This window comes from Lipotes vexillifer, unplaced genomic scaffold, assembly GCF_000442215.2.
Source record: "Lipotes vexillifer unplaced genomic scaffold, Lipotes_vexillifer_v1.1 scaffold690, whole genome shotgun sequence".
NCBI lineage: Eukaryota > Metazoa > Chordata > Mammalia > Artiodactyla > Lipotidae > Lipotes > Lipotes vexillifer.
In genome coordinates this window covers 2,654,054-2,668,516 of record NW_006798376.1, presented here as the reverse complement: position 1 = coordinate 2,668,516, position 14,463 = coordinate 2,654,054, and the positions used below count along the sequence as shown (strand labels likewise).

General features: G+C 39.4%; 1 protein-coding gene across 1 annotated transcript in view; it reads left to right on the top strand.

The window, feature by feature from the left end:
- Positions 1 to 9,780, top strand: part of SGMS1 (sphingomyelin synthase 1) — a 109,364-nt gene extending 99,584 nt beyond the window's left edge. The window contains exons 4-6 of the mRNA XM_007470295.1: positions 5,490 to 5,643; positions 7,164 to 7,330; positions 8,037 to 9,780. Coding sequence (XP_007470357.1) covers positions 5,490 to 5,643; positions 7,164 to 7,330; positions 8,037 to 8,216 — 501 coding nt within the window. The 3' untranslated portion in view covers positions 8,217 to 9,780. The remainder of the gene's footprint in view (positions 1 to 5,489; positions 5,644 to 7,163; positions 7,331 to 8,036) is intronic.
- Positions 9,781 to 14,463: the final 4,683 nt, after the last annotated feature.

Genomic DNA, 14,463 nt, shown 5'->3' with positions numbered 1-14,463 from the left:
AGTGATTTTTCTCTGACCCTAGGAGATCATAATTCACATAATGATGCAGATGCAAGACCTTGTCACAGCTTTGTAGTGCCCACCGAGAAAGTGTTTGTGTGAATGTCCCCCAACTATCTCTGCTTTCAAAGATGAGCACTCAGAAGTCTACTGATGGGGAGGTTAGAGCTCCAGGTACACACTCCATCCTCTTTCCCACTGAATGCAACCCAAAACACAGGCCACAGTGTCTGGGGCAGCCCTTTGAGGACTCTGGAAAATGGTAGCAGGCAGAGCGCAGAAGGAAACTAAAATGAGAAGTAAGGAAGATGGAGCTGGGAGCTTCCTGTTTCTGCGTCTTCCTCGTCCTCCCTCCCCCTCCCCCCTCCTCCCTTTTCCTCCTTTTCCTCCTTTTCCTTTCTCCCTCCTCCCCCTTATTCCTCCTCTTCTGTTTTCTTCCCGTGTCTCCTGCCTGTACTCAGAGGTAACCTAAATCTCAGAACTGCAGAACTCCGCAGGAATCCCCTCCTTTCTAGCCCAACAAGCAGGAAAAGAAGTTCCCTTGGGTTAGAGACGAGAGAACTCCTACCGGTTTCCATGCAAACCATGCTAACATGCAGTGTGTACATCCTAGATTTTTCCTGTGCATGTTTTTTTAAACAGTTATACCAAACATTTTGTTTCATTTTTTTCCTCTTGGTAGAAGAAAGTATTTATGATATAACTTACTACAAAGTCATTGCATGCTTATTTTTAAATAATGCATTAAACAATTATGGCCTAGTTCAGTGCATTTGAATCACTATAGTGTGCATTTGAATCACCTCAGATTCTGGCTCAGTAGGTCCTGAGAGGGTACAGGCACACCTTATTTTATTGAGCATGACTTTATTACACTTTATACTTATCGCAGTTTTTAGAAACTGAAAGTTTGTGGCAATTCTGGGTGGAACAAGTCTGTTAACCACCATTTTTCCAGCATCATTTGCTCACTTCATGTGTGCGTCGCATTTTGGTAATTCTTGCAGTTTTTCAAACTTTGTATTTGTTATGTGATCTGTGACCAGTGATCTTTGATGTTACTACTGCCACTTGCTGAAGGCTCAGATGACGGTTAGCATTTTTAGCAATAAAGTATTTTTTTAATTAAGGCAGGCACATTGGTTTTTTTAGACATAATGCTATTGTACGCTTAATAGACTACAATATCCATAACTTTTTATGTACTGGGAAAGCAAAAAATTCGTGAAACTCGCTTAATTGGAATATTCACTTTATTGCTGTGGTCTGGAACCGAGCCTGAAATGTCTCCAAGGTATGCCTGTAATGACAGGCGACCCCTGGTGTTTCCATTGCTCCCCTGGCCCAGGTTCTGAATGGCAAGGGAACAGTTATTTAACAGTTCCCATTTGGGTTGTTTCCAGTTTGTTGCTTTTATAAATAATATTGTGCGTAAAGGTTTTCTTCATGTTCGGGATCACTTCTTGGAGGTAGGTTCCTAGAAACAACTAAGCACTGAGTCACACACAGGTCATGGCTATTTGGATTGGTGGTCAATATTGATGATTATTTTTGCAGAGGATTTTGCCAGTTGTAATAAATATATCACTCCCCAGGTTGGTGATGAGGAAATTGAGGCTTAGAGTGGTTCGGCTGCCCAGGGTCACACAGCTGATTGGTAGGAGAGCCATGCTTTTAACCCAGCCTGTCTGTTTCAGAGGCCACTGCCTCTTTCTCCCTGCACTGCCGGCTGCTGCATTCACCACGTTCCTTCCCTCCTCTTTAAGGAGCCTGTTTGAGAAGATCAGTGACGTTGTCCCTGCCCCACCATTGGCTATCTTTTTTTAGCTTTGCTAATTTGATATGGGAAAGAATGAGCTCCTGTTAATGTTCATTTTTATTTCTATTTGTTTGACAGAGCCAGTGCCTCCAGCTGGTCACATCCTTTGTCCTTTGATAAATTTTGTTTCCTAAATGGTCTTATTTACTTGATTTATATGTACTGTGTACACGGTGAAGATGTTAAGTTGTTTCTGCTCCAATTGTGTTGTCATTTGTCTTAGAGTTTGTTTGCTTTCTTAAAGTGTAATTAAAAAATTGTATATAGCTGTAACCATCCATCTCCTTTTCCTGTTCCCCACTGAGCTTTTAAAGAGCCTTTCCCCTTGCAGAGGTTTGACAATCATGGAAAGATATTTTTAAAAGAAAGCATAGATGTGTTAAGGGCACTTGTAAGAAATGGAGCATTAACTTTGGGCTGTTTTTCCTCAATGCCACGTTTACCTCATAATCTCTCCCTCTTTTCTTACCCCTACAGTTTCTCCACAAATATTTTCCTACCAAAATGAGAGGGCAAATTTAGGGGGAATGGTGCTCAAGAATATGATTTATAGTTTTCAAAACACAGAGGGAGTTTCGAAAGGACAATTTGAAATAATGTAAACTGAAGAACTACCTAAGCTTTTTTGCCATAATTTTCTTCCAGTTATTATCCGTTGTTATGACAGAACCAGACCAAACTTTCAGTTTAAAACTTTCAAACATTTTTTATCATGTTTATACGTGTGTGCAATTTAAGAAACAAAATGATCCTACAGGACTTATTATGAAAAACCATGGTACGCAACCCTTACCCTAATCGTACTCAGCCTCCTTTCCTACTCTCTTTAGCTCTTTTAACTGAGTCTCGTGGTGTTTACCTTCATTTCTTTAACTCTTTTTACAGAATTTTTGTGTGTGTATGTGTTTATCCTCAGGTCTCTTAAGTGCCATGGCAATATTGTTTCTTTATAATTTCTAATACAGGCTGTTGCTGACTTCCTGCTGGGGAAGGCCAGGATTTAAAGCCCTTGTATTCCCCACACAATCCTCCCCCCCAGCTTGTATGTGTTCTGTGCCTTTTCCTTCCCTTCTTCCCCTCCCCCACCATCCCAGTACAGGAGTTTAGGCTTCTTATCCCATCTTCCCAGTGTCATTTTCTGTCCTTGACTTAACTCAGTATTCAGAGCTTACATTCTTACAGTTTTGTAAATGCTATTCATAGCCAAGTCATGTAGTTTCCTATAATTACTTTTCCTTTTCAACACAATATTTCATTTCCTGTAGAGTCCGTAATTGCCTTGCTTTTTGCTCTGTTAGTTTTCTGTGTACTTACTCATTCCCACGTTGTGACTCAGTGCAGTCGCGGAATTAGGTGTTCTGTTAGCCTTATCTCCAGAGCTCTGACTCACCCATGTAGGGGCCTCCCTCTCTTAGGCCTACGGCACAGCTCTCAGTATTCCCTTCGCTGGCATCCTAGCAAATCCCGTTTCTTCTTTTTTCTGTTTTCTCCTTTGCTTTGTAGAGTACATCTTCTGTAATTTCCTGCAAAAAGAATACATAGGTGGTAAATGTGAAATCTTGTATATATGAAATGACTTTAGTTTTTCCTTGGTCTATTTTTTAAGATTAGGCTCAGTTAATAATATGGCTGAGTATAGAATTCTGAGGTGGAAATCATTTTCCCTCAGAATTTGGAGGCATTTTTCTGAAGCCTTTTCTTTTCCAGTATTGCTTTTGAAGAAGCCTGATTCTTGATCTTTTGTGTGAAGCTTGTTTTTGATCTCTGGATGCTTGAAGGTCCCTTGTTAGCCCCAAGTTTCTGAAGTTCCATAAGGCTGAGTCTTGCTGTGTAGATCTGTTTGCTTCCGTTGAGCTGGGCTTTCAGTGATCCCTTTCAATTTGGAAATCCGTATCCACTATGTGGTATGTTCAACCTGACGTCCTTAACTAGAAATCTTGATCAGTTTTTTTAAAGGGAAATTATAATGAAACATGTTTCCCAGAGCCCAGAATATTATCAGTTAAACGCTGAAAAGGGGTCATGGTGATTAAATTGGCTAACCAAAATTTAAAAGAATGCTGACAAACATAAAATATAGACAGTCACACATTTTATTTGCCAGAGCAAATAAAAGTTTCGGTGAATGACTTGTTCATGCCATTTACCACTCTAGTATCCAGCCCAGACTTGTATCAGAGACAGGTAGACTTATTTATAAACTTTTTCACTCTTATTAAAAGGAAAAACATGCAGTTCTACCCACATAATTTCAGAAGATTGAAGGTACATCCTACTCAGTCCCTTGCTTCAATCTGGTCCCCAAAAATCACATACCAAAAAAAAAAAATTCATATATTTGACTTTCCAACCTCCAGCTGCTTTAGCTAATAAGTTAGTAGAACATTTGTCCTCTAGGCCAAGCGTGTGAAATAGATCTTTAAATTTTTCCCAGAGATATTCCCCCAGATGGCAGTTATGGTAGTAAATCAATCAGTCAGTCTTTAACAGTGTAGTGAAAAAAAAATTTAGTAACTAAATATCTGCTGACATGTGCTCTAAAAAGTGCCAACATCTAAGGGAAGCTCTGAAGCTGCATGTTTCATCTCTAGGACCACACTCTTCCAAGGGCTGTCTGAACAGCAGTGAATGTTGAGTGGGCACACTTCATGGCGGCGGCGGGGTGATTTTACATGTCTTCATATAAACTCATAAAGGAAAAACACTCCTGTGCATCTCCTGTACTCTGAAAACCCCACTGAATACTTCTGTGACTAGATATATGGGTTTATACACACACACACACACACACACACACACACACACACACACACACACACACACACACGGAAATCTCTAACCCTCTTTAAACTCCATTCTGGCACTGTCTACCTGGAAATAGCATCAGATCCCACAAGGTAAAGGCTCAGTCTCACACTGACTGTCACCCCCCCAACCACTTCAGACTCTGATCACAGGTTCAGATTGTCACCTATACTTCTTACCGACCAGCTTTAAATCGGAAATTCCTATGACCCCCCCTCCTTGGGTTCAGTTAATTTGCTAGAGCTCACAGAACTCAGGAAAACATTTTACTTACTAGATTAGCAGTTTATTATAAAAGGATATAACTTAGGACCAGCCACGTGGAAGAGATGTGTAGGGCAAGGTATGTGGGAAGGGGTGTGCCTCACTCTCCCCACATCTCATGTTCACCAACCTGGAAGCTCTCCAAACCCCTGTCCTTTTGGATTTCTGTGGAGACTTCATTATAGAGGCATGATTGATTAAATCATTGGCCATTGGTAATTCACTCAACCCCCAGCCCTTCTCCCCTCCTTGATAATGGGGGGAAGTGGGAAAGAGGTTCCAACCCTCTAGTCACCTGGTTGGATCTCCTGGCAACCACCCCCATCCTTAGGGGCTTTCCAGAAGTCACCTTGAGCTCATGAACATGAACCTATAGGTGTGGTTGAAAGGGGCTTTTATGAATAACAAAAGACACCTCTGTCTCTTCTGGGGAAATTCCAAAGGTTGTAGAAGCTCTGTGCCAGGAACAGGGACGAAGGCCAAGTATATATTTCTTATTATAAATCACAATATTACAAAGCTTAATTCTGAATATAAATTATAATCGTAGCAGACTTTTATGTGGGCTAATAGTGAGTCTGATTTTTTCTTTTCCCACCAGCTCTTTGGAGACTGGGAAGCCCAACTGAGGAGAATAATGAAGCTCATTGCTGGCGGCGGCCTGTCCATCACGGGCTCCCACAACATGTGTGGGGACTACCTGTACAGCGGCCACACGGTCATGCTCACACTCACCTACCTATTTATCAAAGAGTGTAAGTCGAAAGCAGCCTTCCATGAGAAATGTAACCGGGCATGGAAAATGGGAACAGAACAGGCCTGATGTCAGCGGCCCTGGGGGGCGGGATTCCTAACCGCCTGCTGGTTGGCACCTACAGTACTTTAATGGGGTTAAGCCTTATCCTTGGAGATGCCATATTGGAAGACTTGGGTCACAAACTGATTTTGAATCCTGGTGCTATCACTTACTAGCTCTGTGACCTTGGGGAAAACCTCTAACCTCTGTAAGTCATAGTTTCCTCATCTTTAGAATGAGATACTGATAGCTCCTTCGTGAATGAGGGAGAGGTTGTGAAAATTAAAATAGATGGCATTTAGGGACACTAGTAGAGATGCAGGGAGAATGAACGGTAGCCGGTCTTTGTTGTTGTATTGTTAGAGTACCAAGTAGAGATTTTCCTGGAAATGGAACATGGAGTCCTGTACATACTCTTAAGACCCTACCCCCAACCGTGACCACTCCATTTAAACTGACAAACCTCCCTTCACCCTCTCTACTGCTGATCCCACTTATTCGGTTCAGTTTTTTACTTTTCCATAGGCTTTAACACCTTCTAACATAATGTATAATTTACTTTATTATAATTATTATTTATTGTTTCTCTTCACTACTAGGAAGGGATCTCCCCACAAAGGCAGGCTCTTTGCCTATTTTCTTCATTGATTCCAGTGACTAGAGCAGTTGCTGTCCTGGGCACATCGTAGCTGCTCAATAAATAGTGGTTGAATGAATGATGTATACTTGGACCCCTTGAAAATTCTGCAAAAGCCTTAACTGTCTTCCCCAGGGTGAGAAGGGTAGATCACACTCAGACAACATTGTTGCCTAAAATTTCAGACCCTCTGAAGCCCACTCACTGAGAATACAAGGTAGGAAGGCCTGCACGAATAGAGATTTTGAATCTCCCATCAGGTGACTTCCCAGACACTGCCCTGCCCTTGGGAACGTACTTGGGCTTGAATTCCCAGGCATTTGGATTCTCTCTTATTTGTATTTGAGAAATGGACATCTCAAAGACTTTCAAGTTAGTGTATGGTTGCAGAGCTTGGAAAGCAAATAGGGCAGTTGTATCAATTATAATTGCCTAGTCTGTGTATAAGGATCAAAAGGTTCTGATTTTTGTATAGAGCATTAATCCCAAATTATTTCCTGGTAAATTTAATTGTCAGTGGGCGGTTTTGTTTTGTATTTTAATGGAGCGTGATGCATTAACCTGTCCTTATTTGTCCTTTTAAGCTACACTTATAATTACATGAATCAAGTAATAACCAAATGTAAATTACTATGGCTAAGAAAATCACTTTATGAAATAAGCTGCTTCCCTTCTAACCTCCGTTGCAGAGAAACGAAAGCCCTTAGATTTGCTACCCCAAAAGATCTGTTTTCAGAAGGAAAGATCCAAGGTAATTGGATTCAGAAGTAGTAGTTGAGGCACGGTTGGGTGCCCTTAGTGGTACTTGAATAACGGGACTGTTGCAAATTTCTCCTTTTCAGATTCCCCTCGACGACTGTGGTGGTACCACTGGATCTGCTGGCTTCTCAGCGTGGTTGGAATCTTCTGTATTCTCTTGGCGCATGACCACTACACTGTGGATGTGGTGGTGGCATATTACATCACCACAAGACTCTTCTGGTGGTACCACACTATGGCCAATCAGCAAGTGAGTTTCTCTCCCCATTTGATTTTAACTCCTCTTGGCCTGCCGTCGCTGGCGTGGCAGGGGGAAAAGTGCAAAGAACCCACAGATGTCTTCGGTTCCTCTTGTCTTAAGAGGTAGTCAGCTAAGGTTGTGTTGTCTCTTGTGATGCTGATCCACTTCTGAATCAAAGATGAGCCAGAAATGTGTTAATATAATGACATAGGAGACGGCATCCTTCTAGAACAAGAATCACACTCTCATTGTCCCTGGAAAATATTTTTTAAGCTGTGCCCACCTCCTGCTTGATTTGCATTCCTACCTTCTTTTCTATCTTTGGCCCCTCACCAGCTTAATACTTAACATTTAATCAACTCTCTCTGTTTTCATCGTAGAAGAGTAGCTAAAACACTAATTGAGGTATTTCTTTATAGACAAGAGCGAGTAAGCCGCATGTTCCCCGTGTACTCCCAGAATTGGAGTTACTTGTTTTTCTGCTAGGGTGTGGCCCGGTTTACAGCTGAGGGCAGAGTGTAGAACGGTGGTGGGAGTGTGAAACTGTGGCTGTGTAGGTGGTCGTGGGGCGGGTCTGGGGGCCTTTGTGAATTTTAATATGGAAACTATTTGAACCTAAAGTGAAAGGTTATGAGAAACATGTGTATGTTCCTTTTGGGGCTGGAACCATCAGTTGTTCTTCCTGACTTGGTTTTCTCTTTCTGCGTTCTCTTAGGTGCTAAAAGAAGCTTCCCAGATGAACCTCCTGGCCAGAGTGTGGTGGTACAGGCCATTTCAGTACTTTGAAAGGAATGTCCAAGGAATTGTACCTCGATCTTACCATTGGCCCTTCCCCTGGCCAGTAATGCACCTCGGTAGGCAAGTTAAATACAGCCGGTTGGTGAGTGACACATAACAGCTGTACACGGTGGGGAAAGAGGAGCTGTCCGAAGTGCTAAGAACTCCATGAGAAAAGATGCCATAAAATGAACACCTCCCTTATCCTGTTATCTTTCGACAGTTACCGTGACTTAACCGATTGAGTTACCTGGTCAGCACTGTGATCTTTTTTTCTCTCCAAAGGACCCGCGTTGGACAACAATAAAGAAAATTTAACCTGTCGTGCACTGTACACATTTCCTGTTCATAGGCTTGGGATTTACATAACCTTGCAACCACCGTGTTCCTTTGTATATGATGCAACAGCATAAACGTAAGCTTTTATATCATAAGTTCTGGTCTTTCCAGTCACACCTGGAAATAAAACGTATTATTTTCTTGGGAAAACATACTTTTCATATCTCTTGCCCCAAAGATTGGGCTGTAAGCCATTTTCTAGCAAATGTCTTATGAAGGTTTCTAAGTACCTGAATGGGGTTCGATTCTGAAATCTTTCTACCTGTTGCACCGATATTCAAATAAAAATGACAGACACAGAAAGGTTTGGTAACTTTGGATTTTGTAAAAATCAGCAGAGACAGTGTGTCAAAAAGTACAAAAAAAAAAAAAGATTCTGTTATAAAGTGATTTTCTAAGTATTTCCTAACTTTATTTTTCAAAATGATGTTATGAAAACCAAATTTAAAGATTTTTACATGTCAGAGAAAAGAGAGTTAAAATTTAAAAATGTTTCTTGGGAGAGAAATTTGTCTATGTTTCTAGTGCCTTTCTTGTCTTGATTGTATGGTCAGTAGGCAATCTTCAATGTTTTTATTTAAAATAAAGTATTCCATGAAAATATAAATGTATGTATTACTACTAAATTTTGCATTATAGCTAAATTAAATCAGAAGACTGCTTATGGTTTTTAAATTGCTATGAATTAAAGAATGGGAGAGTTAATTGCAAAGTCAGAGCCTGTTCCCATATTGTGAGCAGGTGGCAATGACAGGTACCACTTCAATTATTTTATCATCTATTTGGTAGTTTGATTTTAACTATACAATGAAAACAGCCATGAATACTTTGTTTTTAAAAAGAGAGTTTTGAAAATGATCACTTAACTAAAAATTGAAAGCTATAAATTAGTTATCCATACTCTCATGGCAATTTTGTTGGTAAACAACAAAGAAGAGATCTATTTCTTTAAAATATATTTGTGCAGGAACTGCATGTAACTCTTAAGTTTTACTCCTAACATGGGTATGTTTGGGGAAGTATTCTATTCTATACTTGCCAATGCGGAGAACAAAATAGTTTTTTAAGAATGAATAAGTATATATATCCATTCTGTATTTTACGTGCAGCAGAATTATCTTCCGTAGGGTTTTTTTTGTGTATTCACAAGGTAATATTTGTATTGTAAAACAATAATGGTGAAGGAAATAAAAAGGCTTTTAAAATTTTGTTTGTTTTAAATCTTTGTAAAGTTATTATTCCAGAGAGTATACTGATATTAACAGCTTACCTAGACCATAAAATAATCAAAATGCACTTTTTAATAAAAACTGATACTTAAAATAAATGGCTACTATTTCTAATGTGTTCACATTCTTCACAAAAGTCGTAAATGAAGTCATTAAAGCAAGATGAAAAACTGAGCTTTGAAATTTCCTTGCTGAGTTTGTTTGAGAGAGGGCCTTTATAATCATGTTTCTTTTCCCTTGAGATTCCTTAAAATGTACCGTAAAGTTCGGTAACCTCTACAGATTGAGTGTATTTTTCAAAACATATAAAAAGACTGACGGATAAGTTTAAGTCAAACTGCAGACCACTGTTTACCAATAATTTTGAATTCTCTGATTCTCAATCAAGTCACTTACTTAACTTTTCCCCCCTATAACTGGAAGTAATACGACTTTTTCAGTTTAGTTGGAAAGGAAAAGTAAATTCTGAAATGAGAAATACAGTAATACTACTTTGCTAATCGACGGTAATGCAAAAATAACTTTTTAAAAAGAAAAAAGATATTGTTCCTGATGAGGGAAAGAAAGGAGGATGTTAACAGTCGAAGCTTGTCTTTATTAAGGGAGGCTGTTATGTAACCAGGGAGGCTAGAACTGTAAAACTAGGAAGATTTCCTGCATGGGACCAGATGCCACAAATTGAAAGGGTAAGTATCTTGAGTAATGAAAATGAATTCTTGGCATATGCTAAAAATAGGATCTTTTTTTCCTAGGTCAAAATAGTTATATAAAAAAATTCATTATGTTAAGTTTACATACTACATATGTACCAAGAAATACACTTGGTGGTTGTTCTTCATGCCTGACTGTACAGAAACATGAATTGACATGTCTTGTGGCTCTCAAGTCTGCAACTTCCAGGAAGGACAAGAGAAATCTCATGTTCTGGAGGATTGTAGTACAGTTGATAATGCCTGCCTGGACAAGGACATGTGCTTTTTTGTGCTTCGGTTTATTTAAGCCAGAGCCCTAGACAATAGCTTCTTTATTTCACTCTCTTTAAGAGTTGGGCAATTCACATGCATTATCTTGTTAACCCTCACATCACCACAGGGTTTGTTATTATCCCCATTTTATGGGAGTTGACTCAGGTATGTTAAATAACTTTCCCAAGGGCATGCAGCTGGTTAAGTGGTAAAAATCTGATTGGAGTCCAAGTTTTCACCCACACCTCAACAACCTCTCCACCCAAATACTGTGAGCTTTCGTAAATTCTTCAGTAAGAGTCCACAGTGAGAGAAATCTGCCTACTGTGGTCAAGCTAAGCAGGGTGACGTAACTGTGAGCCGAGTAGTAGGAAATTCACACCATGAGGTGGAGAGACTAATTATGCCAGTTTCCTAATTGCTGTATGTTTTGTTTGTATCCCAAGCAAATACCTAAATTGATAAATTTGATAAATATCTCATAAAATTTATAAATATCACATAAAATGAGAGTGAGCTTTTTTAAAATTCTTATTGATGAGTACAGGTTTTTTTTTTAACATCTTTATTGGAGTATAATTGCTTTACAATGGTGTGTTAGTTTCTGCTTTACGACAAAATGAATCAGTGATATATAAACATATGTTCCCATATCTCTTCCCTCTTGCGTCTCCCTCCCTCCCACCCTCCCTATCCCACCCCTCCAGGCGGTCACAAAGCACCCGAGCTGATCTCCCTGTGCTATGCGGCTGCTTCCCACTAGCTATCTACCTTACATTTGGTAGTGTGTATATGTCCATACCTCTCTCTCGCTTTGTCACAGCTTGCCCTTCCCCCTCCCCATATCCTCAAGTCCATTCTCTAGTAGGTCTGTGTCTTTATTCCTGTCTTACCCCTAGGTTCTTCATGACATTTTTTTTTCGCCTTAAATTCCATATATATGTGTTAGCATTCGGTATTTGTCTCTCTGTTTCCGACTTACTTCACTCTATATGACAGACTCTAGGTCTATCCACCTCATTACAAATAGCTCAATTTCGTTTCTTTTTATGGCTGAGATTCCATTGTATATATGTGCCACATCTTCTTTATCCATTCATCCGATGATGGGCACTTAGGTTGTTTCCATCTCCGGGCTATTGTAAATAGAGCTGCAATGAACATTTTGGTACATGACTCTTTTTGAATTATGGTTTTCTCAGGGTATATGCCCAGTAGTGGGATTGCTGGGTCATATGGTAGTTCTATTTGTAGTTTTTTAAGGAACCTCCATACTGTTCTCCATAGTGGCTGTACCAATTCACATTCCCACCAGCAGTGCAAGAGTGTTCCCTTTTCTCCACACCCTCTCCAGCATTTATTGTTTCTAGATTTTTTGATGATGGCCATTCTGACTGGTGTGAGATGATATCTCATTGTAGTTTTGATTTGCATTTCTCTAATGATTAATGATGTTGAGCATTCTTTCATGTGTTTGTTGGCAGTCTGTATATCTTCTTTGGAGAAATGTCTATTTAGGTCTTCTGCCCATTTTTGGATTGGGTTGTTTATTTTTTTGTTATTGAGCTGCATGAGCTGCCTGTAAATTTTAGAGATTAATCCTTTGTCAGTTGATTCATTTGCAAATATTTTCTCCCATTCTGAGGGCTGTCTTTTGGTCTTGTTTATGGTTTCCTTTGCTGTGCAAAAGCTTTGAAGTTTCATTAGGTCCCATTTGTTTATTTTTGTTTTTATCTCCATTACTCTAGGAGATGGGTCAAGAAGGATCTTGCTGTGATTTATGTCATAGAGTGTTCTGCCTATGTTTTCCTCTAAGAGTTTGATAGTTTCTGGCCTTACATTTAGGTCTTTAATCCATTTTGAGCTTATTTTTGTGTATGGTGTTAGGGAGTGATCTAATCTCATACTTTTACATGTACCTGTCCACTTTTCCCAGCACCACTTTTTGAAGAGGCTGTCCTTTCTCCACTGTATGTTCCTGCCTCCTTTATCAAAGATAAGGTGACCATATGTGCGCGGGTTTATCTCTGGGCTTTCTATCCTGTTCCATTGATCTATCTATCCGTTTTTCTGCCAGTACCATAATATCTTGATTACTGTAGCTTTGTAGTATAGTCTGAAGTCAGGGAGCCTGATTCCTCCAGCTCCATTTTTCGTTCTCAAGATTGCTTTGGCTATTCGGGGTCTTTTGTGTTTCCATACAAATTGTGAAATTTTTTGTTCTAGTTCTGTGAAAAATGCCAGTGGTAGTTTGATAGGGATTGCATTGAATCTGTAGATTGCTTTGGGTAGTAGAGTCATTTTCACAATGTTGATTCTTCCAATCCAAGAACATGGTATATCTCTCCATCTATTTGTATCGTCTTTAATTTCTTTCATCGGTGTTTTATAATTTTCTACATACGGGTCTTTTGTCTCCTTAGGTAGGTTTATTCCTAGATATTTTATTCTTTTTGTTGCAATGGTAAATGGGAGTGTTTTCTTGATTTCACTTTCAGATTTTTCATCATTAGTGTATAGGAATGCCAGAGATTTCTCTGCATTAATTTTGTATCCTGCTACTTTACCAAACTCATTAATTAGCTCTAGTAGTTTTCTGGTAGCATCTTTAGGATTCTCTCTGTAGAGTATCATGTCATCTGCAAACAGCGACAGCTTTACTTCTTCTTTGCCAATTTGGATTCCTTTTATTTCCTTTTCTTCTCTGATTGCTGTGGCTAAAACTTCTAACACTATGTGGAATAAGAGTGGTGAGAGTGGGCAACCTTGTCTTTTTCCTGATCTTAGTGGAAATGCTTTCAGTTTTTCACCATTGAGGACAGTGCTGGCTGTGGGTTTGTCATATATGGCCTTTATTATGTTGAGGAAACTTCCCTCTATGCCTACTTTCTGCAGGGTTTTTATCATAAGTGGGTGTTGAATTTTGTCGAAAGCTTTCTGTGCATCTATTGAGATGATCATATGGTTTTTCTCCTTCAATTTGTTAATATGGTGTATGACGTTGATTGCTTTGCGTATATTGAAAGATCCTTGCATTCCTGGAATAAATGCCACTTGATCATGGTGTATGATCTGTTTAATGTGCTGTTGGATTCTGTTTGCTAGTATTTTGTTGAGGATTCTTGCATCTGTGTTCATCAGTGATATTGGCCTGTAGTTTTCTTTCTTTGTGACATCCTTGTCTGGTTTTGGTATCAGGGTGATGGTGGCCTGGTAGAATGAGTTTGGGAGTGTTCCTCCCTCTGCTATATTTTGGAAGAGTTTGAGAAGGATAGGTGTTAGCTCTTCTCTAAATGTTTGATAGAATTCGCCTGTGAAGCCATCAGGTCCTGGGCTGTAGTTTGTTGGAAGATTTTTAATCACAGTTTCAATTTCATTGCTTGTGATTGGTCTGTTCATATTTTCCTATTTCTTCCTGATTCAGTCTTGGCAGGTTGTGCCTTTCTAAGAATTTGTCCATTTCCTCGAGGTTGTCCATTTTATTGCCATAGAGTTGCTTGTAGTAATCTCTCATGATCTTTTGTATTTCTGCAGTGTCAGTTGTTACTTCGTTTTCGTTTCTAATTCTATTGATTTGAGCTCCCTTTCCCTTTTTTTCTTGATGAGTCTGGCTAATGGTTTATCTATTTTGTTTATCTTCTCAAAGAACCAGCTTTTAGTTTTATTGATCTTTGCTATTGTTTCCTTCATTTCTTTTTCATTTATTTCTGATCTGATTTTTATGATTTCTTTCCTTCTGCTAACTCTGGGGTTTTTTTGTTCTTCTTTCTCTAATTGCTTGAGGTGCAAGGTTAGGTTGTTTATTCGAGATGTTTCCTGCTTCTTAAGGTGG